Source organism: Trichoderma breve, chromosome 1, assembly GCF_028502605.1.
Source record: "Trichoderma breve strain T069 chromosome 1, whole genome shotgun sequence".
Lineage (NCBI taxonomy): Eukaryota > Fungi > Ascomycota > Sordariomycetes > Hypocreales > Hypocreaceae > Trichoderma > Trichoderma breve.
In genome coordinates, this window is record NC_079232.1 from 2,298,379 (window position 1) to 2,323,983 (window position 25,605).

Sequence of the window (25,605 nt, forward strand, 5' to 3'; positions counted from 1 at the left end):
CTAATCAGAGGCGGTGGTCTGACCAGTGACAAGACCCACGTGATTGACCCAGTCGGAAGCGGTACCTTGGGCTTGCTAATGCACCCCGCGCTTCTCCAGTACCAGCAATTCACAGTGGACACAAAGAATCGACAACAGGCGCATCTGGCCGTGAGATTTGTCGCGCAAAGGGTGCTGACTGCCTATAACCGTATCGTATTATCAGCTGCTTCTGTCCGGTTTGGTCTGGTCTGGGCCATTTGAATACGGGCAGCTCCGCCTCCAAATTGCTGGGCTGACGGTGGGAGGATGCTGGCGAAGCTGAGCAGGCTCGCAGGCTGAATGGCAGGCCTGTCTCGACTAAGCCTTCAACTGGTCAAGTCGAATCTTGGGCCTAACCGAAGGATCTCAGGCACGTTTTCTTTTTCTTTTTGCCGACGGGCGACATGCAACTCTTTATGTGCCCGCTGCACGATGAAATAGTTCATCACATCCTCCCCCTCTTCGGTGCATATCGCGCATCCGGTGATAGCTTCTCTTCGCTTATTCGCTCCCAGGTTGGCCCCAAAAGCCTGAGCAAATCTACACACTTCTAAATATGGACGTGGCAAGCGTCGTTAACACCTTTTTGAGGATGGCTAAGCTTTAGCATTGATCTAGGTGGAGAGCTCGCGCGTCAGAGGCCCAGTTTAGCTGATGCTAGTACTCTCCAGCTAACAGAGTGACGCGCTGTTTTCTCTCTTCTTCGCAGGTCAGCTGAGGTCAAACATGTTTTACTCCAAGCGTGAAAACAGGTGTTGAAGAAATCGTTGGAACGCAAGACGATTATTCCCGAGATTGGCGCCCACGACTCCGGAAGGTTGTTGCTCGACGGCGACCCAAGTGGAGACACATGTGAAGCTATGAGAATATGGGAATGATTTGCGGTGACGATGTTACCCGTCTCTGGCTTGTGGCGTGATCTTCTGAAGATGCTGCCAGCACCCACTATGTGACTATGAGATGTCACCAACTGCTCTACAGTATGGAGGTGCGGCAGATTGCATATCTCCAGAAGGGGAAAGGTATTGACAACATCTCTGGTGAAGAGATAAAGAGAGCTAAAGAGGAAGAGATACATATGCTTATTACAGCCTCGATCAGTTCATCTTGCGCTTGCCCGATTCACCTCTGGCAGGCTTATGTGCTAGGACGCATGGCGCACATTGGTTGAAAAGTTTATTCTGCGTATTAACTTGCATCGGATGTCATTTTCTAATGACTGACAGCACCGTGATAGCAATCTGCCATCTAAAGCAAACGAAACTCAAGTGGGATATCATATGTGTTGTCCAACATGGTGACCAGGTCCATAACCAAAAACATCAGCACCCCGAATGGTCAAATGCTTTTCTCTCACACTGCGATTGCTTCGCAGACTCAGTGCTTGAACGCGCCAAACAACTTTGTCTTGAGCTTATCCGCCAGCCCAACCGGCGCTTTGGGGCGAGGCTTCGCATCAGCATGCTCCCCCTCGGCGTGATGCTCATTGCCTGCGCCGCCACGACCCGTGTGATACCCCTGGACATCCTGGCTTGCTCTCACAGCAGCCTCCGGGACGAAATCTGTATCTTTGCGCTGAGCCGATGTGGTTCCGATGTCGGTGATGTTGCCGGCGCCTGTGAGCAAGTCTTAGATGAGGCTGCTGGGTGTCAAATTACTCGCATTGGAAGAACGCACCTCCTCGGCCGGCACTGAACGCGCCATCGCCATGGCTGCCCACGTCTCCGGATCGCACCACCTCACCGTCGACGTATTTAGTGTCGTCGGGCTCGATGTTTCCCGCTCCGCCGCGGCCGTGGGATACTTCGGCCGCCATAAGGACAAAGGGCGGTGTTGGTGTTGTCTGGGTGAATTGATGGTTGACTCAAGTTCAAACGAGAAGCTCACGGTGAGTTGCGTTGGACGCTCTGAGTTGTGTAGCTTCACCTAACGGCAGGGGAAAGCTACTTATGTTGTCTAGGCATTACAGTCTACGACCCTGACGATTTAGCGGCCTTGTCAATCTTTTATATCATCGCGCGACACACACGAGCAACATGCGCCATGAGATAATCTGAGCGATAAGACCGGAAAAGGGCGTGTAAACGAAGGCGCCAGATGCGCCACATGGCTGCTCATGGCGGAAAGTCAGTCGACGATGAATGGCACTAATGACGGAATAGCATGTGGGAGAACAGCCGTTATCAGCTCTCTTCAGCCGCGGCCATGGCCATGCCATCGAGAGATAACATTGGGGCGCCTCTTTATCGCTGAAGATGTTTGCGCCAAGCGTTCGCGGGGAGCCAGTGAGAGGCTGCGGGGGCAGAGTCCATTTTACGTACCTGAATTTGGTGACATTCGGCGACAGGGTTCCTTATCAATGACCCGAGGCCCTCACTATCAGCTCTCTCTGCACGAGTTTCAATATTGTCATGCACTTCACTTGCACGGGTATAGCCTACGTCAGGGACTCTGCGGTGTGTCTTTCTATGGATGAATGGCACATCTGATAAAATCTACTCGTCAAATGGCTGAAATGGGGTGGCCGGGTAGCATTAAGCTTATACCAGAGCGCAATATTCTCTACACGCACGTAGCACACCACGGCCGTTGCACTTCAAACGCTGCGCTGTCGCTTTTATTAGCCTTTGTTTAATCTTTTTTTGTTTTGTTTGGTTTGGTTTGTTTTACATGACCCCAAGTCAATCTTCTATCTAGACTTTGCCCGCCCGGCCAATTTGAAGAATCTCGCCCGTTAGTTGCTCATCGCTTCGCAAGACTGGCCAAGAAGATCCGTCAGCCTTGACGAGCGTCAACTCCAACTTCGTGCCGAGGATCTTAAAGGATGACTTTTCTGTATCAATTTCCGCAAACAGCGGCACAGTCGTCGTGTATCTCTTCGGGGTTGGGTCGCTAGTCGTAAGATCCAGGTCAATCTCCTTCGCCTTGAAGTCGACCTTTGCTATTTCCTTTTTAATCTTCTTCAAGAAAAGTGACGCAATGACCGACGTGGGGGTCTGGTAGAAGTCGTGCCTAAGGACCAGTTAGGGGATTGGGCGCCCTCGTAAATCGAGCTCCAAACGGAAACCAGAAACACTCACCGGACTGTGGTTAGGATCTCTTCGTTGCCTGCATCGGCCGTGTCCTTCTTTCCGCTGCCAACAAAGAGATGCCTGTCCTTGGTCTTGCAGCCTTCAATCTTCATGAACTGGTCAAACTCCAGCACCCTCCTCTTGCAGCACGAGTAACCCTTGCTGCCCTCATGGAAGATTGGGACGCCCGGGTGGTGCACGCACTGCTCTGCTTCCCTTGCAGCTCCCTTGCTATATTTAGCGCCGCATGCCTTGCGGCGACACTCGGTTCCGTCTGGAATGTCCAAGCTCGGATCATCGTCTTCAGAATCCGGGGGAGGTGGAGGCGGAGTAGGAATGTGCTGTGCTGGCTGGATGGGCAATCGTGCTGGAGCAGATACGCTAGCCTCTGAAATCTTCTGTGCCAAGGCGGCCTCGTCGATGGGAGGCTTTTCGTCCACTGGGGGAGGCTTCTCAGTAGTTGAATGTGTGCCGGTCGTACAAGGAGGGATGTTCATGAATTCGTCAAAGGTCAGTACTCGCGGCTTGCAGCACTTCCATCCTAGAGTCGAACCGATCAGTTTAGTAAACACGCAAGGCGAGAAGGGACCATCGTGCGCATCGTCAAAGAGCGTAGACGAAGCAATCTTACCTTTCTGCCCCTCGTGGAAGATGGGTGGGCCAGGGTGATAGTGACACTCTTCCTCTGCGTCCGTGAACTCCTTGCCACAGCCCTGGCGGACACACTTTTGCGCCATGGTGAAGCTGTAGAGATGACTGTTTATTGTAAAGAGCGTATATCGTGTAGCTTCAGGAATGATTGCAAGGGCGATTGGAAGCTATGTGCTTTGCTTGGGAGAGTGGGTATCTGATGGGATCTTCTAGAACTATCAGGATGACGGAGCTGTGCGCTCTCACCGCTTTCCTATTCCAATGCGGGGTTGTCGGAGATCAGAGCAGCCGGATCGGGATCGCAGCCGAGTAAGTGCAGATTGTTGAAGATAAATTAGCATCGCTCACACAATCCTCTTTTCTTTATCTTCTTTGCCATTCAATGCAAAATACAAATTTGCAACGAAGGAAGAAATCCAAAATGACGCAGTCCACTAATTTCATACGATAATATCAAAAGAATACATGGTAAAGAATACGCAACAAAGAATTATCATGTAAGTGCGATCTAACATAGTTATTCAATATTTATATTTGCGTTCAATTTTCGATTTACTCAACAAGCTCTTTAGTCATCATGTCATTTTACTTGCTATACAATGCATCATGTTCCTTCTCAATCTACCATATATATATACATATCAGAATTGACAGTCATCCCATAGACTGTGTTACATGCAGAATCTCATCAGCGGGCAAGGCACATCGACACCAGAGGCTGATCAGTCCAAGCACCGCTTGAAGCCTGCACCGGAGTTTCAGCCAGCGGGTATCCAGGATCGAAAGAGCCCGCAGCCCATCCAACATATCCCATATAAACATCAGAGTTCTGGTTGAGGTATTGAATCTGCTGGCACATGTACTGTTCGCACGATGGAGTATTGCCACCACCAGTTTCAGTCAGAATAGCTTGACGCTTGTTGGTACGAAGCCAAGTAGCTAACGGCGCGAATGCACTGTCAACATTGTCCGTAACACAGATCGAGTTGGTACCAGAGTTATCCGAGTCCAGGTACTTATGAACATCAAAGATCAGGTTTGTTGTTGAGCCGTCTGGGTTCTTGATGGTAGATAGAGCCGCTGCACCACCGTCAGAAATGATTTGTCCAGCGGATTGATAGTCAGTGCCGGGAAGTGAGATGTATTGTGAGGTAGCACCCGCATTACGGATTGCAGTAACAACAGCCTGCACGGTACCCGCCCAGGTGGTGATGTTAACATCGTGCGGCTCATTCATAGTGCCAAACCATATCCTGGGTTCCGAGGCATACTTGGTCGCTATTTGTGTCCAAAGGCTGACAAACTGAGCGTTTGTAGGGCCTCCCTGGCCAATGATTTTGCCATTCCAGCGAGCATAGTTGTGGATGTCGATGATGCAGTATGCACCCGTGGCAAGACATCCCTGGACGAGTTGATCATAATAGCCCAGGTTGGTGGCGTCCAAGGTGCCGCCAAGGTTGGCATTCACTAGATACTGCCAGCTGACGGGCAAGCGGAAAATATTGAAACCATCGTCCTTCACAAAGTGCTGCATCTGGCCAACGCCATCTGGATAGTTGTTCGCGCCATCATAATTCTTGAGTGGCGGATAGGCACCAGATACGTTGCAGGTTCCGTCGGTTGAGCAACTGAAGTCGAACCCAGCAATGTTAATACCTGCAAATCGGACGCCCGAGCTGGGCGGTGGAATCGAAGTTGCTGAGGTGGTTCTTGATGCTGATGTTGTGGTTGTTGCTGATGTTGATGCAAGAGTGGTGCGGGTGCTGGTGATTATGCCGGTAGCAGGAATACATTGGGCGTAGTATGAGTTCAATGTTGAGCAGCTTGTCCCAGAAGTACAGCTTGTCGGACCACTGTAGCCTATTCCTCCGCATTGCCCCCAGGTGGTCTGTTGTTGTGCTACGACACCACTTGCTCCGAGATATAGATAGGCTGCGAGCAGCCGTGAAGCCTTGTTGTTTGTCATGGTAATTCTGGTGATAGAGATAATATGAAGAGGCTATGGATTCTTGGCGTTGTTTATGAGTTCAAGAGATGAAAAGGGATAGATCTTCAACTCAACTCAAAGAAGATCCCAATGACATTATCGCTGCCCTGAAAAATATTGGACTTCATAGTTGCTTTATATATGTCTGTTTAGGCTATTAACTCATTAAGGTGACATTGAAGAAGCGCCTTGAATACTTGAAATCCCTGGCTGGACAGCTGCGCGGAACAATAGTGCCATGTGAATGTTTCAAAACAAACTGGATTGTCTAATACTCTAGCAAGGCACATCAATAGCATCTCATCCTAATACATTCGGCGCTTTCACAACGGCGGCTGGGAGAATTATGGCTGAATTGAAGTCATTCAGCCATTGAGCCTCGGGCAAGAGGACCGCCTGGGTCACATCGGCCCTGGCTACGGAATATTGCCGAAATTAAATCGTCTTCTCGTGGTAGCCAGAATCGAGGCTTTTTCTCAAAGAAAAAGTAGAAAAGAAAGGCGCTTCGGAGTAATACACCATAAACCCTGCCGCTGTCGACGGGCGGCAAAATTGTTCAGATGATAACCTGTAACCCTACACGGCCTTTGAAATCCGAATCAGAATTAGCCAATTAGAAAAGTCGTTAATTCTTAATTCAGCCGAATGAGACATCGCTGGCTAAAGCTCATTCTTCTTTCTCCTGCTTAGAGTGGCTAGGGCTATGAAGGGCAGTTAATGCGCTTCTTCTGAGAAAGATGACAAAGCTATTTGAAGCCCGCAGTTGCGGAGGTAAGAGTGTTGTGCTACAACCAAGGCGAAATAACAATCGCAATAGTCTGGGCGGCTTAAAACTCCAGAAGTTGGTATCTAATTGCATTTATCATTCATACAAAGCGCTTATGCGAATAATCTAAACAGACTCAACAAACGGCAATGAACAATTCGGGATGCTATGAGCTCTTGGTCAAAATCCAGGCTCTGCTCTTCTGAGAGCCTTGGGATGGGAGATGGTTTATTTGGAGTCGCATGGTTTCGTTTACAGGAGCAAATAAACAAGTAGCTCAAATACTTACTATAGCGTCGCATGATATTATCGACTTTGAACGGTAACGAGCCTCGATCGTGCGAGCATATAGCTTCGCTATCCTAACAGCGTTGAGGCTTGCCGAAAACGGCCGCTATAACCGCGAAATCCAGCTTCTTGGAACACCCATCTCTGACTCCCATGCCTCTGCACCGATAGCATTCCGTTGGATACCACCACTAGGCAGAAGCCGCTACAGCAAGTGCTGTTGAATTTATAGGCAACCTCTCAACTGCACTGCCACTCGCGTATTGCATGCATGCTTCAAATTGTCGTGCACCACCGTAGCCAACACCCAATACCGCCATTCTTTTGCTTGCATAATGGCGGTCACGTCGCATGAAGAATGCCTTGAGCCCTCCCAATCCTAGCTTTCTACATCATAAACATGGCTTGCTTTCGCCCGACTAGATACTTTGGGATTCACTGTTTGAAACTTTGATACATTCTACATCTCTTGTCCAACCCCTCTCAGCTAGATAATTCAGCAAGCAACTGATTTCATCCTCCTCATCATAATTTTTGACACATACACATGGCGTCTTGCTAGTTACATGTACCTAAGCACCACCTGAAGCCAAGCGATGACTGATTTCGCCATTGGGGTTGTTTCGCAAGGGATCCAGGTTTGTTCCGTCATCGCGACCTATATCGGCGCTCTCAAAGATCGCGATGAGGACCTCGCCTCTATTGACCGACAAGCCCAAGGCTTAGAGTCTGTCTTCCGGACTCTCAGAGAGTCTCTAACACAAGGATCCTTGGACCCCTCCACATCACCAGCCGCCGCTCAAGTTTTAAGCTCCATGCAAACATGCGAAGCTGAGCTTAATAGCCTGAAGCAGCTTGCGGCACGTTTCTCAAATAGCCTCTCACCTGATGCACGCCCACAAGACAAAATTAAGCAACAAGTTAAGAAGTTGAGATATCCTATCCAAAAGCCAGATATTTATCGAATTCAAAAATCACTTGGGGTGGTTAAAGAAACACTTGATCTGGCTCTTCAAAATCTTGAACTGTGAGATGCCTACTAGCCTACATGTGCTGTAGCTACTGACCAGATAAATTTTAATAGAAGTTACAGCTGTTTGGCAACTAGCAAGTTGAGCAACCTTGAAGCCGCGTCCCAACAGGTGTCAAGCAGCCTTGCTGCACTTGACTCCGATATCACCACATTACACACAAAATTGGACGATTTACTTGATCGACTTCAACAGAATAACACCGCCGGGGCAGCCGCACTTTACGAGGCAAATCCCAGGGTAGCCATTTACAAGCTCGCCTACAAGCCAAGTAACTTAGCGGCGCTGTGTGCCAGCCTGGAATCTACCACCAATGTCCTCCGAACGGCTCCTATAGCCGAAGCGAGCTGGTGTCCCTGTCGGCGTCACATAGTTCACAGGACTAAACGAATTTCTTGGCTGCCATGGGACTTTTGGGATGATGAAATACTTCGTTTCGAACATTACAAAGGTTGCAAGTATTTCAGAAGCAATGGCGATGAACGGAGCCGAACCCGACGCTTGAGGGTGACAAGCTTGATAAGAAATGCTGTTATAATCACATTATACACAAGCACTGGTGCAGGTGGCCAAAGTCTCGGCGTGAATCTTGAATATCGTGTAACCGTTGACCGGATGGTCTCCCCAGCTTTCCGTGTCATATCCGTTTTAGAGGAATGTGCTGATATGCTCTGCTTTCCCTTGATGCAGGGGGCCCAGCGAACAAACGGTCAGACTCAGTGGAAGAAATTGGCCTTCTCAGCAGGCCAAAAAATTGAATATCTTTTCAGACTGGGCAAAGCAAGCCCGAAAGATGTCGACTCAAGGAATAAATCTCTACTCCATGCGGTAGCTGAGGTAGTGAGTCAAGTCTTTTCATAGAGCCCAACTGATACAACATAATTTAGCTGAAAATAATCTTCAAACAGTCAAATATTGCTAGCGATTTAATTCTTGAGAACAAGGACATTGATGAAGCCTACTCCTTACCTATAGCACATTTAGTTACGCTTCTTGTCAAGAGGCAGGTATCGGCATCATTGCTGGACTTGAAGGGTCGGTATGTAACATGATACTCAAAACATACCAAAATAAAGCTCCAGTGTCTCTCATAACTAATACGTTAAAAAAGTCTAGCATTGACAATTGCGACCCCCGGAGAACCTTTATTCATACCTCTCGTCGAAGCATTTTACCCATATGATGCGGATATCCATAACCCAAATCCATTCCCTTTGGCCTATGACTTAGAGCCTAAAAATCTTGCTTCAATTTTTAGCTGCTATGCTGCAATGCAAAGAGTAGCCGATGGTATGTGACTGGGGATTGTATCACGTTATCTCTCCCTGTTCTATGACTTACCACTTTCTAAGCATTCTTCGGTCCATTATCAATGGCAATCTTATCGAATGATCAAGTTCAAATATACCGCCTTTTGCGGAAACATCCGGAATTCCTTCAAGAAAGAGCGTACCGTTCTGATCAGACTCCCTTTCACTTAGCCGTAGGCTATCCCGAGTGCTTGAAAATCTTAGTCGAAAAGAGCAATCCACGGCATTTAGTTCAAACAGATAATAGTCATTATACGGTCCTTGGATATGCCATTCTCCTTAGTAAAACCCTTTGTGGCCAACGGGAGAATCAGGACGGGCCTTCATGTCGATGCACACTCCCTCTGAGGATTTTATTGGAGGCAGGTTGTCCGATTATACCACATCGAGACTTCAGGAGTCACAAGGACGAATCGGTAATCGCCAATGCCTCGAAACATTGCAAAATCCATCTAGCCAAGTCGCTATTGCAACGTCGGCAAAAGCTGAAGTTAATCGCGCAACAATGCCTTTCGCCCCTAGAAATCGACAATTTCAGTTTGCATAGGCCGGTTATACTTGATATATACGCTATGCAAATTGATGAAATTCTCCGGGAGAGGGGATTTATTGAATTTGGACCTCTGGCTACATATGTGGAAGATGACATAGTCCACAGCTCTCCCATCCAAGACAACAGGTCTATCTATCACGAACTGTACAACGTCGAAGATGCGAATATCTACTTTGATTTCGGGTTCCATGATATTAAAAACGGTCCAGGCATGCCTAAGAGATGGAGGCCAAGAACCACGCCCTCTCGTATAAGTTTACCATTTGTGAAATGGTTGTTGGATCATGACGCTCCTCTTTGCGAGTGGATAGAGCCTCGGTTATTTCCCTGGACTGGATATATTTCAGATGCTTTCATCCTTGCAATGTTAGGTAGCAAATGGCTACTTAACGGATGGGAACTTGAAGATCATGAAGAACTAGTACGTGAGCTTGAAGAACGCATGTTGATGGACGATTCGGTTGATAACTGCTTTTGTCGGTGTTCTCTCCAAGGCTGCACGCCATTTGTGACGAGGCTGAAGAATATGAGATTAATCAGTGACGATATTGCCACAATTTTTAGGACGTATCTAAAGGAGTACGGCAACGCATTGCGAAGGACACATTACTATGCCGCAATACGGTTTATTACTTTCGATGCGCTGGGCATTGCGCATACATGCATGTGCAAAGCGAAATTTTATGGGATACCACAAAAAATGGATGCGGAAGAGATTGCAGAAATACAGGGAGAGTATGCGGAACTATTGGAGCTCCTGGAGTCGTTGATAGAGGAGTTTGAGACACATGCCTTTGAGACCTTTGACGCGGCTACGGATGGACTTGACATTATGATTACTTTCTGGAACGGCTATTGGGTTCGGAGAATGAATGAAGTTCTTTCTGAGCTCTCAAGAGCTGGTGAAGCAAGTAATGCCGCCGCGGAAGATCTAGGGGTAGTCTGGGGCCCTCAGACTGAGACGCAAATGTATAAGAAACGCGAATGGAAAGGATGGGACTATTATTTTCGAAAAATCGAAGAGATTGAATGAATGGGCTCATCAGGCGCTATGACGTGTTTACACTTTGGGTTGACTACATAAACAACGCAGTGGAAATAAAACAGACGAATAGGTGTAGAGTATCATACTCTTGCTACGGTCATGGGAAAGGTTTTCTTAGAGATTGCCCAAAGTATAGAAATGAACCAAATTAGACCAACCTTCACTCTGGCAAACGGGTGCCATGCTATTGCTATCGTGAAACTGCCAAAAGGTGTTTCCATGACTTCTAATTTGCCTCCATTTTTCTTATTAAGCAGGGACACATCCATTAGAAAGTGTTATGTGATATCGTCCTCCCCTATAGAGTTAAGCTAAGTAGAGTCAATTAAAGAAACATTGACTATTTTGTGAAGTAGATTCTGTAGATATTTGTTAGGTTTTGGCAGTCTCGATATAGAGCCGCCTTGTAAGTCTTGTCATCACGTACAAACATTGATTGTGGAAAATTCCGGGATCGCGCATGATTACATGTTCTTTACTGTCGTCCAATCTCTCTCTTCCAACTCTACAATCCTGCACTCCCGCATCTATTTCAGTGCTTCTCCCTCTTTTAGCATTCAACTTCCCTGAGGTTCACTGACCCATGTACAATGGCGCGTTCAGCTCTCGGTGTTAGTAACAGCATCTGCAGCTTCGCTTACTACTAGGGCGATAGAGTGGCTCCCATACACGTCGACGAACAAGTTGGCTTGTCAGCTCTTGGCACAAGTCTTACAGCCTGTACTCGTATGCGAAGCCACGAGATGATGGTGCGTGTCTGCCCAAGTTTATGCCTTACAATTTGAAGGCGGTACCTTCGGATTATTCACTTGAAATGGGACTGCACACTGTCCGCGAAAGGGTTTACAAATATGAGCTGTTTGGGATGAAGGATAAAGCTACACTTTTTGGTTACAAATCTACAGAGGAAGCAAAGTGATCTAATTTAGCAATGTAGGCTTGGCTGAGGCGATGTCGATTTCTAGATGAACTTCCCCAGCTCTTATTAGTTTAAACTTCCGTGTCCTATTTTTAGCCTGCTGATATAAAGGCAATTTGCTAAGCAATTTCTCGTGAGATGCCATGTGTTCCATGGCGTGCCATTCCCCTTCCATCAAAGCGTCCAACAGCTTATTTCTTGCGGCGTACTTCGTTTATTGTTTTCTCGTGTAATACTAGCTGTGGCTTACACTAAGGAACACATAGCGCATATGACATGTACTCTGCCCCAGCATAAGCAACGGCTTAGCAAGGTGGCTTATACCTCGGACCTTACTTACTCTGGTTACCTAAAGCAGTAATACACGCTTCATTAAATATAGCAAATGCGCTTATACAATTTATAAGCGCATTGGCATGTTATTGTCTGCCAGCTATTGCAGCTTTAGCCTCAAGCTAGCTGTGGCTTTGTGCGGAAGGCTTTCATTCCACTGACTTCGTGTACGGAACACCGCTATCCGCTTATTCTGTACATGTCAAATTATATATAGCATATACTCAAAATGTGTTGTCAAAAGCGAGAGAATCATCTATATAAACAGCTGTACATCTTGCCATTCAGCTATCCTTCTACATCACTCACAACAACATCACTACAACAATCACAACAACAACACCACTACAAATAACAACATCTCTTCAATCACATCTTTAAACATATTCAAACCAATAACTCAAACCTTCATCAAAATGCGTTCCGTTATTGCCTTCACTCTCTCCACTCTCGCCCTTGCTGTCTCCGCAGCTCCGGCACCTCGATCTGGAGGCACTGTTCAAGTTCAGTTTGCCAACGATGTTTCTGGAGCAAACGGCAACGCTTTTATCCCTCTTGATGGATCTGAAGTGAGCCTTGGACAGGCTTACGCCAACACCAATCTCGCCAAGGATGGCACTCTCCTCGTCACCAGCCTGCAGTTCACTGCTGATTTCGCCAATGTGGACTGTGTTGTATTGAAGGATTTCGCCAAGGTGGTTGCCAGCATTGCTGACCCAGAGCGAGACTTCCAGAAGTTCTCTCAGACACCTTTGGACTGGGAGACTGGTTTCACTATCAGCTGCATCAAGGTCTAAGCTCAGGGTATAGACTGGATTTTGGAAGGGGTTCGGTTTTGGGGTTTGGGTTCTTGGTTCTTGGTTCTTGGTTCTTGGTTCTTGGTTCTTGGGTTTTGATTTTGGGCATTCATTAGAACAGCGCTACTAGAACATATATGTGCAGGTCGATCCTTAATCGCAACAATTTACTATATCAAATTATTCAATCTCATTCTTGCATAGCTGTTATGATACGCCATCGTAAAGCCAAGAAGGCGAAAGATTAGGCCAATAATCACAAATGTAGCAATTACTGTGACGGGACCGGCTATTTGTAAGAGACCAGTGGTGAGATGGACTAAATTATACCAATTTCCTCCGACTAGATGGGAAAAGAGAGTTATCTCCCGCGCGGCTTCTTTCTTAAAAGAACGCAGCGACTGCTAGTAGATCAAATAGATCCCTGACTTGTTCTCTTCATGCTCCGTGTAGCTCCCAAATCGATTAGGCTTCTGATGTTATGCTGTTAGTAGCTGAGAGGATTTCAAGGGTTTATTCTCTAGCTGTTAATACGTTATGTCAATACTATATTCTGGGGTTTCTGTCTAAACAATGATGTGTCATCGAGAGAGAAAAAAATCAGGCAGTTACAAGTAGCGTATACGATAGTAACCCAACAATTTGTGTACCTGTAACTACATGTATTTACTCTCGATATAGTAGACGATGTTTTAAACGTGTTTGGGTGGGATTTCCTTTTTTGCTCATGAGGGACGATTTTATAATTCTCTCTATGATCCTGACAGCCACATACGACCATAGGCACTAGGATAGTGGCGGAACATTTGGGGTTCCGTCAAATTCTTCACTTTTGCGCCCCTGCGTTCCAAATGCGAGCCACGCATATCTGTTTCCCGAGGCTCTTTACGCGAAACTGAAATAAGAATGATGTTATATAAATGATTTCGTTTCAAACTGAACTTTAGGTACCCATTTTCGCTCATCACTTCAAGCTAAACCAACACAAGATCAAGGGTGCGTGTAAAGAAACTACTCGATCGTGCTGGATTGGCAACACCTCGGGTAGTTCTGTCAAATGACCCTGTAAAGCATCAATCATTGCATTTGTATTCCCTCCTCCACTGTTTTCGCTTCTTTCGACATGCTTCTCTCGTAGCTCATCTACATGTATTATTCAGTGCATGTTAGCATGTGTCTGGAGTTCAAAATTCGGGGAGCATTGATGATTACTGCGATAATCGCCTTTGATTCATTTGCTGATATAAACGAATTCCATCTGTAATCTCTTGCAAATTCGGCTAAGTATGTCACGCCTGAATCTTTCCTGAAATTTTACTGGTCGATGTTGCTACACTCCATACTGCATGTACGTTATGTACATGTATATTGTTCTATTACCCCGCAAGGTCGCAATGCTGCAGGCAGAAGCGATGCAGGTTGTTCATCCTTCGTGTTTATTCTTCTGTTTCGATGATTCATACGTTGTCATGCATTCGACCACATCTTCCGAATTATGACTATGACAGATCAAGAGCGCGCACATGATAGAATGAATATCTCGGACAACGTCTTTAGAGACAATACTCGGATTCGGCAAGGTGACAGCGCTAGGTTCCAACTTAACGGTCCTGGGAGTATTCAGAATAACAATACAGGCAGCCAAATATCTGCTGTTGGCTCCAATGCATCGGTGAATTTTCATTACAATCGAGGTAACAATTATTCTTCATAGCTAGTATCAATATGGCCCACAGCGTACTGTCGTAGTATTCGGCTAATTTGAAGAACTTATACTTAGGCAGTACCAACAAACATCAATGCCTCGTAGACCTGCGCTCCACAAACCCCCGCGACGACAAGGCTCGCATCGAACATAGCAAAGGGCATCTTCTACCAGGCTCGTACCAATGGGTGCTCGAGAATGCCGCTTACCAACAATGGCGCCGCACTGAAAACACCCAGGTGCTGTGGATCAAAGGTGATCCTGGCAAGGGCAAGACGATGCTGCTCTGCGGAATCATTGACGAATTGACAGCCTTAGAACACTCTACCAATCAACAACCTGGCATGCTAGTATCTTACTTCTTCTGCGAGGCAGCTGACGCACGTAGCAATGACGCTACATCTGTGCTTCGAGGGCTCATCTACCTCCTTGCTGACAAGCAGCCGTCTCTCATCAGGCGAATACAAAAGAAGCATGACCACGCTGGAAAAGCACTCTTTGAAGATACAAACGCCTGGTTTGCCGTTTCTGGAACCTTCACAGAGATTTTACAAGACTTACAGTCAAAGGATACTTATTTGATCATTGACGCGCTGGACGAATGTACCCCAGGCGATTTGCCAAAACTCTTAAACTTCATACAAGCATCATCTTCATCTCACGTCAAGTGGATTATCTCAAGCCGCAATCAGCCTCAGATTGAACGGAGAATAAAGTCTGACCAGCACTGGGTTACGCTGAGTCTCGAGCAAAATGCGGAACACGTATCTCGGTCTGTTGATGAGTATATTAAGCTGCGTGTTGCTGATTTGGCATCAATCGCCGAAGACGAGGCCCTTCAAAGTGAAGTTAGGAATATCATGCGACAAAAAGCTCACGGTACCTTTTTGTGGGTTTCGCTTGTTATTGGAGAGCTTGATGCAGCTTCGAGCTGGGAGGTACAACACATTGTGAAAGAATTGCCAGAGAGTCTAAAGGAAGTATACAGGAGAATGATCAGGTAGATCCAGAAACATAAGCCGTGGATAGTGGAAAAGTGCTGGCTCCTGCTTTCCACCGCCGCTGTGGCCTATCGACCGCTTCAACTAGATGAATTAGCCCTTTTGGCCGGCGTCCAGGATAGAGATTCAGACAAACTTCAGTTCAGCACGGAAGCTGTTGAACCTCAGTTCATCACTGAAGTTGTTAAACTCTGTGGCTCCTTTCTCACAATTTTGAACGGCATTGTCTATATAATACACTAGTCGGCCAAGGAGTTCCTAATAGGAGACGCATATCGGAATATCTTTCCTTTCGGAATCAATTACACGCATCATGCTATCTTCTGGAAATCTATCCAAATTATGTGTCGTGTTCTTAGACGAGATATATACGGCTTGGTCAATCCTGCATTTCCAATTGATAAGGTCCAGGAACGTAGCCTAGATCCTTTAGTTGGTGTTTACTACTCGTGTGTTTATTGGGTGGATCATCTAGAAGAGGCAGAGCAAACAATGCAACAACGTGGCGACGCCGAACCTTCCGATGACCTAATAGTATACATTTTCTTGAAGAATCTTTTTTTATACTGGCTAGAAGCTCTCAGCCTCAGGAGAAGCATATCAAGCGGCGTCTTAGCAGTAGCGAAATTGGAGCAGCTTCTTTCCGTAAGTGTTTATGTTAAACTCCAGCATTGTTACAGAACCTTATTAACCTTCAACTAGACACAGACTATCATAAATCCGAAATGCTTTGCACTAGCTCACGATGCCAGTCGCTTTATTCTTTACTTTCGACCCATTATTGAAAGACATCCTCTTCAGACATATTCTTCGGCCCTGATATTCAGCCCAACGCGATGTTTAATACGACAATACTTTCGGCATGAACAACCTCCGTGGATAACCGTAACTCCTGCAATTGAGAGCCAATGGAGCGCGCTTCTGCAGATTCTTGAAGGTCACACTAGTTCGATTAATGCGGTATCTTTCTCTCCCGATTGTCAACGACTAGCATCTGCATCCGATGACTTTGCGGTGCTTCTTTGGGATGCGAATACTGGTGCGTTACTGAAATCCCTTACAGCGCACACAAGTAAAGTCTTATCAGTGGCCTTCTCCCTAAATGGTGAAAGGTTGGCATCAGGCTGTCACGATGGCAGAGTATGCCTTTGGGACGTTGATACTGGTGCGATGGTCTGGAATGCTAAAAAACACGACAATCCGGTTCTCTCAGTAATATTCTCATCTGATCATGGACATGTAACATCGGCGTCTGTGGGTGGTTTGATATGGTCTTGGGACGTGAGGACGGGTGCGCTACTATCGGCCTTCGTTGAGACGACGAATGTTACAGTAATAGCCTTTGCGCCTAACGGGAAATGGGTAGCGACAGTATTTGAGGAGAGTGGGAAAATGCTTGTAAATCTTTGGGACGTTCGTAATGGGATGCTGTTACGAACCTTCAAAGGTAGCAATTGTCGCGTCTGGTCAATAATCTTCTCGCCGGATGGCGAACAACTGGCACTAACAACATATGACGCCGCAGCACCGTCTGGGAGACGGGATTCGGTACACGTTCATTATATTTGGAGACTTTCTGAACGGGCTCTTGAGAAACACAAAATCATCAACGGGGACTTTGGTAGAGTGTGGTCAGCAGCCTTCTCGCCTGATTGTAAAACGCTGGCAGCAGGATGCGGTGACGGCATGGTGCGGCTATGGGATCCGACCACGGGAATGTTGATACGGTCTTTGAAGGGAAATACGAACCAAGTGAATTCAGTGGTATTCTCATCTAACGGCCAAAAACTAGCATCTGCCTCATACGACGGCATGCTTCGGCTCTGGGATGTACATGCGGCAGTGCCAAAACAGGCTCTTGTTCAAAGAAGCCGAGTCACTCTGATGGCGTTTTCGCCAGATTATCGACAGCTGGTATCAGCGTCGTACAGCAAAACCTTGCTGCTCTGGGATACCAGCTCGGGCTGGGTGCAGCACGAGCTCAAGGATCTAAAGAGCCGAGTCTGCTCAGTAGCCTTCTCTTCTAATAGCAAGGTGCTTGCGGCAGGATTTTGCGATGGCACAGTGTGGCTTTGGGATACACAAACAGCTGAGCGGCTGATGGTCCTTGACAGCAACATAAATTACGGCAACACAAGACACAGCAACTCAGTAGCGAGAAGAGATAATACACAATTGGTGTCACGTCCAAGGGGTCCTACAAGATGGCTTCGGAGTATAAGCAGGACGCCGCGTCCCTCGGATGCAATCAATGGTGTATTTCAGGCATGGGATGGGCTCCCGGAATTGCTTTTGAAAGCCATGAAGAGCAATACATATCATATTGATTCAGTGGCATTTTCTCCGGATGGTCGACTGTTGGCCTCAGCCCTATATGAGGGTACCCTTCTGCTCTGGGATAGAAGCACAGGTGCAGTGAGAAATATACTCAAAGGCCACACGGGTAAAGTTAACTCAGTTGTTTTCTCATCTGATAGCCGGAAACTCGCGTCGGCATCCGATGACAGTGTAGTGCTGGTCTGGAATGTAGCTTCCGGCGGGTTACTCTTGACTCTCCAAGGCAATACAGATCGGCTCTTGTCAGTAGCGTTCTCGCCTGACAACCAAAGACTTCTAGCAAATTCCCACAATGGTATGCTCTGGCACTGGGATGTAGCAACGGGTATGCTATTGAAGACGTACGCAATGGAACCAACACCTCACCTATCCTTTCTAAACGAATCAACTATCATCACCGACAGGACCATCACCTCTCTAGATGACTTGTCTCATCGCTCAGAGGCCGGTGGGGGTTTTGAGAATCACGACGACTCTAAAGCCGTGGGATGGACTTTAAGCGAGGACAGATGCTGGGTCCATTGCAATGGCCGGAGCGTCCTTTGGCTGCCACCAGAATATCGTCCTGTGAGATCAGCAGTGGCTACACAGAAACTTGCTATTGGCTGCTCCTCAGGGAATGTGTTGGTTCTAGGCTTTACATCGGGCGTATACGAGTGGAATTCTCGTGATTAGATAAGAAGGCCGACAGCACATTGTGTATAGTCCTTTGCAGGAATGTTACGTAGTAAGTAAATGGCAACCCAGCAGAACATATTTGATAGCGGGAGGCTGTTTGAAGATGGCCTTTAAGAATGGCATCATGGCATACAAAGTCTAATAAACAAAGCGGGCGAAGCTGTGAAAAGAGAGTTCTGACTGAAACGAGTTCGCGTCAGCCAGGGAATATCGTACCGCGACTCCAGCAGAGTTGAAGACGTTGCCGCCGGCTTGCTAATTACATCACTTGAGGTTCATGAAAACTTCCAGCATGGCCGGATAATTAGGGGTTCCTAGCCCAGTCATGGGGTCCCAGCCCTTGACTGCTTCCAAGTACCCCGTCTCGTTGCATGGGGCTACCTTGAGGGGCGAGAATGTAATGTCGTTGAACATCTCGGGATGCGCGTAGAAAACCGGATTCACAAAGCCCACCAGACCTTTTCCAGCGCTGAGGCGCTCCTCGTTGATGCGAGAAATGAGGGCCGCGACAATGGGAGCAGCCATTGACGTACCGGCATTATCAAGCCGAACCACACCACCAGTGGTGATTGTAACTCCATTCTCTGAGATGGCGGAAATGTCGGGATATGCCCGGCCATCACGGTTGTACGACCCGCCGGTCAACGGAATATCACCGTCCTTGGTGTGATAGAAGGGAATATTAGGATCGTGGTTCTTGAAGTACCTGAGCAACTTGATGTCAGTTATACGGCCTCTCCCCTCTTGTGGCGAAATAACACATTTCCCATGATGCGACTCACTCTGAAACTGCGGCTTCCTGGTAGTCCGGTCTGAGGTGGATATTACTCCAACCACCACCAGGCAGATACCCATGTGGCGCAACTTCTTGATCTCCCGGCTTATAGTTGTCCGGCAAGCCGGTGCCACCAACGGACAGTATCCACGGACAGCCCGAGGATTGGTCGGGGGCGAAGATGGTTATGTCGTCGCCAATACAGGCGTCTCCTCTGGCCCCGTCATCACCGCTGGCGGACACGACGGTGGTGCCTTGCAGACCCAGTTTCATCCATTCATCGCATTGACGCTGTTGGATGGCACCCAGACCATGTCAGCTGAGAGCAAGAGAATAAGAGGAAAGGGGACTAGTGTTGGTGAATACCAAGGAGACAGAGGAGAAGGAGCTAACCTTTGAATAAGCCGCTGGGAAGTGATCTTCAGACCAGCTCCATGAAGTTGATATCACAGATGTGGGCTTGAATGTCCCACAGTCCGGGTGGGTGAGATTGCCATCAAACACTGGGTCATCACCCGTCTCTCCGTATGCAGAGTAGTTGCAGTATGTTCCGTCAATAGCATCCAAGAATCGGTTGTACAGGCCCAATTCTAAGAATTCGTCAACAAACGACACGTTGGTCTGGTACATGACTGCGTTTTGAGGATATACAATCGGCATAATCATCTGAACATCGAGATCGGTCTCGCCGCCGGACGGGCTCTGCGCGGTAGTCGCACCATCAATGCTGTCGATTTGAGGTCCAAAACCTTGTGGAATTCTTGGATAGAAATCCTTGTAGAATAGGTTTAGGTTGCTCTGGGAGAATAATGAGTCGGCTGGCTCGTAGATCCCAATGACGTTCCTCGGATCAGCCTTGGTGTTGTTAGGAAACTGGTACAGGTACTGGATGCAGGCTGGAAGGATTTGGCTTGCGTTGCAGGCAGCCTGATCACTCCCGTCTAAGACTTAGGAACGTTCAGCCGGTATCGTCCTACCAGAGTTTTACAGTGATTACTCACAAAGTTGACTGGCGGGGAGTGCCCGCTCAACCTCTAAAGCACGCTTCCTTGTCGGCTGACGGGTATCGTTCGATAGGTGAGCCATTGCCACAGCCGGCATGATGAAGTCAACGTGTTCAGATACGTCTGAGGGCAAAGAGTACTCGTGAGTGCCGAAGTGACTGGATCCAGAGCTGAGGTGATTGTAAACATGGTACTCCGTTTTCAATGCGGCCTCAAGCTGGGCAACTGTAGCGTCAAAATAAAGCCAGCCTTTGCTCTTCGGGATCTTGATAGCCCTACTGGAGATGCCGGATGCCACAAGCCAGCTCTTGACAGCATTAATAGACTCGTTAGCCGGGGCAAAAAGCTCGACAATCTCTTCTTGGGTGAGGTGCTGGCCATATTTCTCCGATGTATGATTGGAACTGGCAACGTGTTAGTCGAAGCAAATCCAGCGGGATAGCTCGCCGCAGTGATCAAGCTCGCGCTTACATTTCCATGAGAAGATCCTTCCCCCGATCCGTATTGCCCTGCTTCAAAGCAAGGCGCACAGGCACAATTGTGTCGGGCGGCAGCTTATCCAATTTCTGCCATTGTGATAGCTGATGCTTGGCTTCGCGAGACTCGTGGAGCACTCTAGGAGCCGACTTGCTCGCAAGAGCCCCGGCGAGACCGCCGAGGGCCAAAATGATATTGTACTTCATGTTGTGAAGGCTGTGAAGAGGGACTTTCAATGGATTCTCCAGGAGGTCGAAACGGTCGCGCGCTCCTATTTAAGAAAAAGTCTTGTACAGTCAAATTCCGCAACAAGTTTATCCTCGACCAATCGGCAGCATTACGTTCGATTGAGCATGTTCAGGTTAAGCCACGCAGAGCTGTTATAGGGGTATCAGATCCAATCCGAACTACGGAGTACTTCGTATACCAGACAAATTATATTAAGTTAGATACCTAATAGGCTATTACATGGTTGCCATTTCGACATCCTTCTTGTAAACTGCCCCATTCAGATCACACAATCACAATTCGTGCATCCTTGCCCAATGCAACGCCAACTTTCTTCATGGACGGTCAGTAAATCTCGTATTCGATACCTTAGGTCTCATCTCATGACTCTACGGGAACTAGCCCAGAAACAGTATTTACCCTGGCCGCTTTCGGCAATCTCTATCTACATGTCCGGTTCGATTAGGTCGCAATCACATAGTAGAAGCTTCGTATGCGTAATGGGGCTTAAAGTGACGCTACGTTTCATGTTTACACTAAAGATTCGTCCAAGTGAAAGTCTAGACCCTTCAAACCCCAGTTCAGCGAATCCGGGGCAAACTACTCCCTACAGAAGTATGAAGTACGACTGACCCTGATGTCATTTACTCTGTGTGTAATACCTCGTTACTAGTATCATGGACTCGAAGTTACTCGGGCTTATTGAAGTGACCCATTTTGACTACTACACCAGTCAGATTTAACGACTCGGGCGTGAAGCTACATGCTCAATGCGAATAAATGACGAATAAATAGACTCATGGCCAATCGAATAAACCTCATCAAGTCTTCAAACACATGCTTTTGTCAGGTATGACCAAGATTATAGTGCCTACCAGGCTCAGGAAGTCTCGTCGGATGTGCTCTGAGGGGCATAGACGATCTCCCGAGACTTGTGGGAACCCATGGAGTGGCTTGGTATTTGTATGGTTTCTCTCGTTGGAACTTCGCAAGTGTCGCCTTTTGCGGTGCCTTTGTCCTGAGGGCCAGCTCCCAGGCTGTGAGAAGTTTGGTTTCATGTTCGGATCATTCCGACTTGACGGGCGGAACATGCGGATACGAGTCGTGCCGTGCCGTTAACGTACATTACTGTTAGTTTCGGTTCCCCACCAGATAGGTAGTAGAGGCGGTCAAGTTGTTATGCAGGCCGCGCGTGTTCAAAGTCGCTTGCAAAAGTTCTTGTTACATTCAGTTAGTCTAATATCAAGAGGACATGCCAATGCTATAGTAACACTTATAAATAAAGTCCTACGGAGTAGTTAGATACTAATGGGAGGCAGGGAGCAGACGATTCCCAGGCCTGTGCAGCAAAGCCTTCCAGCTATCAGCTGCTCTTTGCGGGTACCTACTACATTGCTGGGGAAGCATCCTGGACATAATGACCTTCGTATTCATACATCACAGGTGGCAGTGCCTATAAGCGACCGAGGGCCAGTTTCAGTGACCATATGGGCTGTGCATGCGCAAATAGGTTCCTTGCGAAGTCATCAAACTGCCGATTCGACATCTAGAGTGGGGATGCTGGAGTAGGCCGCAAGGATACGGGTTCCTGCGGAATATCTACCGGCATTATGTAGACAGCGTGGGGATTCTTTGATATAATTTGTCTGGCATAAGCATATCGTACCCAGCGCCGAGTAGTCTCCAGTATACACAGCGCAGCGTACGATTGTTCAGCAAAAGGGAACTTCAAGTTCACAATGAAGCGGCATATTACTAATACAGAGTATGTTAAAGGACTTTGCTATAAATCAGGAACGTACGACCATAGGTAGTGGAAAATCTAGGGTCCCGTCAAGCCTTTTCCTTGAGTTTTATATCTTCCTTTTTTTTTTTTTTTTTTTTTTTTTTTTTTGGATTTCGGAACTACGATATTAAAAATAAGCATTACAGTCGTAGAAGACAATGAACCAGCACCCAGATCGCAAACTCACGTGAAAATTCGATAAGGAGGTAAGTCCTATAATAAGCTAACTACATAAGCTATGCGGCGTTAGCATCGGCATTATACTATAAAAAGAAATCTCCACTATTGGAGCTTTTCGAGGGAATACAGTACAGTAACAGGGAACGTGGTTGGGCCCCCTGGTTTACAAAGTCGATGCTAGTATATAATCTTGCAGCTTGTTATTTGCAGAAGCAACCAATATTACAGATTTCTTTATATATGTTCAAATAGGATATAGCAGCTTTGTATTAATGCTTGTTTTCTAAAAGCATGTCCAGAACCAATGCTCTTCATAGTCCGTCTCCTGAACAAATATGCGATATTCTCCGATTTAAAGTTTACAAAACTTAATTTGCTCCCAAATCTGAACTATAACTAACAGTCACCGTGCTGCCAGAGAAGCTTGATGATGTGATGGGTCCGTTACCCTGGTCTAGGTCAACGATAACCCAATTACCCTCGCCCGGTGTAATAGTAGCTCCGTTGACAACGGCTGTTGCTCCAGTAAAGGTAACAGTTCCAAAGTCTGCAAATGGAGCATAAGGAGGGCCTCCGTACGTAAGTTCATAGTCCTCGACAATCCACTCAGCACTTGTGCCAGGCAAGCTGAATTGTTCTCCAGTGAAATCATGGGAAACAGTTACACCATCAACCGTTAATGTTGTAATTCCGCTGTTAGTGCCAGTCTTCTTGGCATTAACAGTAACAACTGATCCAGCAGTTACATTCACCCCATCGATTTCGGTAATGAAGCCAGGGAGATACTCATACCAAGGGTACCAGAAGGTTGAGTTGTCGATATAGGTACACCAGAGGACACCAGTCTGGATGAGATCGCCGTTAGTCCACCCATCGATTCCCACCCAAGCAACACCACAATGCGCAAGATTGGGATCGGCGCCAGGTGGCATTTTGGGTTGCGGGACTGTAAAAGTGCCGGAAACCTCGGTGACGCCTGGCTGTGAGATGGTGACGCCTGCCCAGTTAGGAGAGGTTGCATCCGTAGTCCCGCCGGTGTTACTGGCGCCGGCTCTAGATGCAGTGGAGCGACGTAAAGATCTCCTTGCACGGAAAGCATCCATTGCCGTCTGCTTGTGAGTAGACAGAGGGGAGGCCAAGGCGGCAGGAGCCATCAAAAGCAGGTTTGTGGTTAAAGCACCGAACTTCATCTTGAATAGGTGCAGATGAAGTCGGTGAACTGAGATTAAAAGGTTATAAGAGTTTATATAGATTAAGATGATAGTAGGTTTTGGAGTCTTGGTTAAACGATATTTGCTGTTTACGGACCTAAGTTAAATAGTCTTTGGGAGATACTTTATATGGTTACAACCTTCTCGCATATCTTACACCGACTTATGTCTCGACGTCTCAAAGTTGCTTGCTTCGTATCGTAGCCAATCCCACTTCAATGGGCTACTAACGTAACGCTACTGGAGAAGTTGAGTGGCACCATTACAAAGCTGGGTAAATAGAAACTTCCTTGAAAAAGCGTGCAAGGCAAGACTATGCCAGATGGTATACGAAGCATCTATAACAAAGTACAAAACTAGTCACTTTCTATACCATTGGATCATCTGTTGTCTCTATAAACTTCGTATTTCTTTCCTTGTCTACGTTATCAACCCTTGCGCTGACCGCAGCAAAATGATCTTTTCTGGACCGGACGGCTCGTTATTGGTCCAATAATAGTGTTGAAACTGCTCTGTTTTTAACTCCTATACCTATTGCAGGCATTATCGCGTGGTGCATTATAAACAGGGGTTTCCTTTCCCGTATCCTTAGTGGAGATTAAGTTGTATACGAAGTAAACTCGTGTTATAAGTGATAAATCTCGACTAAATTAGGCATAGCTTCCCTTTTGAACGAATTCCAATGAGAATCTGTAGATCTAGGATCAGTATATAACCTCGTGTTAGAAATCTCTAATAAATCAGGTATAGCTTGGCCGTTACGAGTGTCAATGAGAACCTGCATGAGAGTCAGCTACCGAGAGTGCTGGCTGGTCCACGACAACGCACCAGCTCACAGGGGTATTTCGACGGGAACCTCCATGGCTTTCCTGACACAAACTAGATGTCGTTAACTCATTGTCGTACAGCTCGGACTTGAAGCTCATAGAGAACGTTTTGGTCGCTGATGAAGACTCGATTAACCCGAAATTCATGATATTACGCAGCTTTCTCTTGTCCAGCTTCACCAAGCTGCGACGGAAGACCTTGTGTTACTGGCCTTACATATCATTAAGCTCATTGGCAGTTTGTCATGTTATTGATCTTTATGTTAGTACTTCATATTTTAATAATTTACTAGTAAATTAGAATATCTATACTCAATGTAATAATAACCAATAATAGAGTTGTGTGGGGTGAGATCCTTGAGGGAGAGATCTATATGTAGTTTCAGTCATTAGCTTTATATCAACACCTGAAGGCAGATTTAATCCCAAAAGACAAAACAGAGACCCCAACCATGACCTTTAAGACGAGGCTATGAGATTCCATAACTAGCGCGTCTTTCTTGCCTGCTCCCTTGTAAACAACCCGGCAACCGACAGGGTAGTGACTGGCGAATACGGGTTGACACCTTTAACGCATCTGAATGCGATATTTTCATAATGCTATTTGCTACACATTCAGGCACA

General features: G+C 46.9%; 8 protein-coding genes across 8 annotated transcripts; 3 read left to right on the forward strand and 5 right to left on the reverse strand.

The window, feature by feature from the left end:
* Positions 1 to 1,398: 1,398 nt before the first annotated feature.
* T069G_00728 (uncharacterized protein) lies at positions 1,399 to 1,837 on the reverse strand (the record flags this gene model as incomplete). The annotated part of the gene is made up of 2 exons (XM_056167938.1): positions 1,399 to 1,637; positions 1,699 to 1,837. The coding sequence occupies 2 exons, from the start codon at positions 1,835 to 1,837 to the stop codon at positions 1,399 to 1,401; spliced, it is 378 nt and encodes a 125-aa protein (XP_056033254.1).
* An 877-nt stretch (positions 1,838 to 2,714) lies between these two features.
* On the reverse strand, positions 2,715 to 3,829 carry T069G_00729 (CHORD domain-containing protein; the record flags this gene model as incomplete). Its single annotated transcript, XM_056167939.1, has 3 exons — positions 2,715 to 3,033; positions 3,102 to 3,633; positions 3,724 to 3,829. The coding sequence occupies 3 exons, from the start codon at positions 3,827 to 3,829 to the stop codon at positions 2,715 to 2,717; spliced, it is 957 nt and encodes a 318-aa protein (XP_056033255.1).
* Positions 3,830 to 4,431: 602 nt separating this feature from the next.
* Positions 4,432 to 5,709, reverse strand: T069G_00730 (cellulase (glycosyl hydrolase family 5) domain-containing protein; the record flags this gene model as incomplete). Its single annotated transcript, XM_056167940.1, has 1 exon — positions 4,432 to 5,709. One exon carries the CDS (start codon positions 5,707 to 5,709, stop codon positions 4,432 to 4,434), a length of 1,278 nt encoding a protein of 425 aa, XP_056033256.1.
* A 1,671-nt stretch (positions 5,710 to 7,380) lies between these two features.
* Positions 7,381 to 10,711, forward strand: T069G_00731 (uncharacterized protein; the record flags this gene model as incomplete). Its single annotated transcript, XM_056167941.1, has 6 exons — positions 7,381 to 7,811; positions 7,869 to 8,643; positions 8,724 to 8,854; positions 8,927 to 9,105; positions 9,168 to 9,298; positions 9,533 to 10,711. The coding sequence occupies 6 exons, from the start codon at positions 7,381 to 7,383 to the stop codon at positions 10,709 to 10,711; spliced, it is 2,826 nt and encodes a 941-aa protein (XP_056033257.1).
* A 1,680-nt stretch (positions 10,712 to 12,391) lies between these two features.
* Positions 12,392 to 12,772, forward strand: T069G_00732 (uncharacterized protein; the record flags this gene model as incomplete). The annotated part of the gene is made up of 1 exon (XM_056167942.1): positions 12,392 to 12,772. One exon carries the CDS (start codon positions 12,392 to 12,394, stop codon positions 12,770 to 12,772), a length of 381 nt encoding a protein of 126 aa, XP_056033258.1.
* A 1,495-nt stretch (positions 12,773 to 14,267) lies between these two features.
* T069G_00733 (WD domain, g-beta repeat domain-containing protein) lies at positions 14,268 to 18,490 on the forward strand (the record flags this gene model as incomplete). Its single annotated transcript, XM_056167943.1, has 8 exons — positions 14,268 to 14,466; positions 14,553 to 15,080; positions 15,123 to 15,415; positions 15,482 to 15,698; positions 15,744 to 16,123; positions 16,280 to 16,363; positions 16,406 to 17,606; positions 17,811 to 18,490. 8 exons carry the CDS (start codon positions 14,268 to 14,270, stop codon positions 18,488 to 18,490), a joined length of 3,582 nt encoding a protein of 1,193 aa, XP_056033259.1.
* Positions 18,491 to 18,757: 267 nt separating this feature from the next.
* On the reverse strand, positions 18,758 to 20,955 carry T069G_00734 (pro-kumamolisin, activation domain-containing protein; the record flags this gene model as incomplete). The annotated part of the gene is made up of 5 exons (XM_056167944.1): positions 18,758 to 19,199; positions 19,276 to 19,559; positions 19,662 to 20,215; positions 20,270 to 20,676; positions 20,744 to 20,955. 5 exons carry the CDS (start codon positions 20,953 to 20,955, stop codon positions 18,758 to 18,760), a joined length of 1,899 nt encoding a protein of 632 aa, XP_056033260.1.
* A 2,356-nt stretch (positions 20,956 to 23,311) lies between these two features.
* T069G_00735 (peptidase a4 family domain-containing protein) lies at positions 23,312 to 24,133 on the reverse strand (the record flags this gene model as incomplete). Its single annotated transcript, XM_056167945.1, has 1 exon — positions 23,312 to 24,133. One exon carries the CDS (start codon positions 24,131 to 24,133, stop codon positions 23,312 to 23,314), a length of 822 nt encoding a protein of 273 aa, XP_056033261.1.
* Positions 24,134 to 25,605: the final 1,472 nt, after the last annotated feature.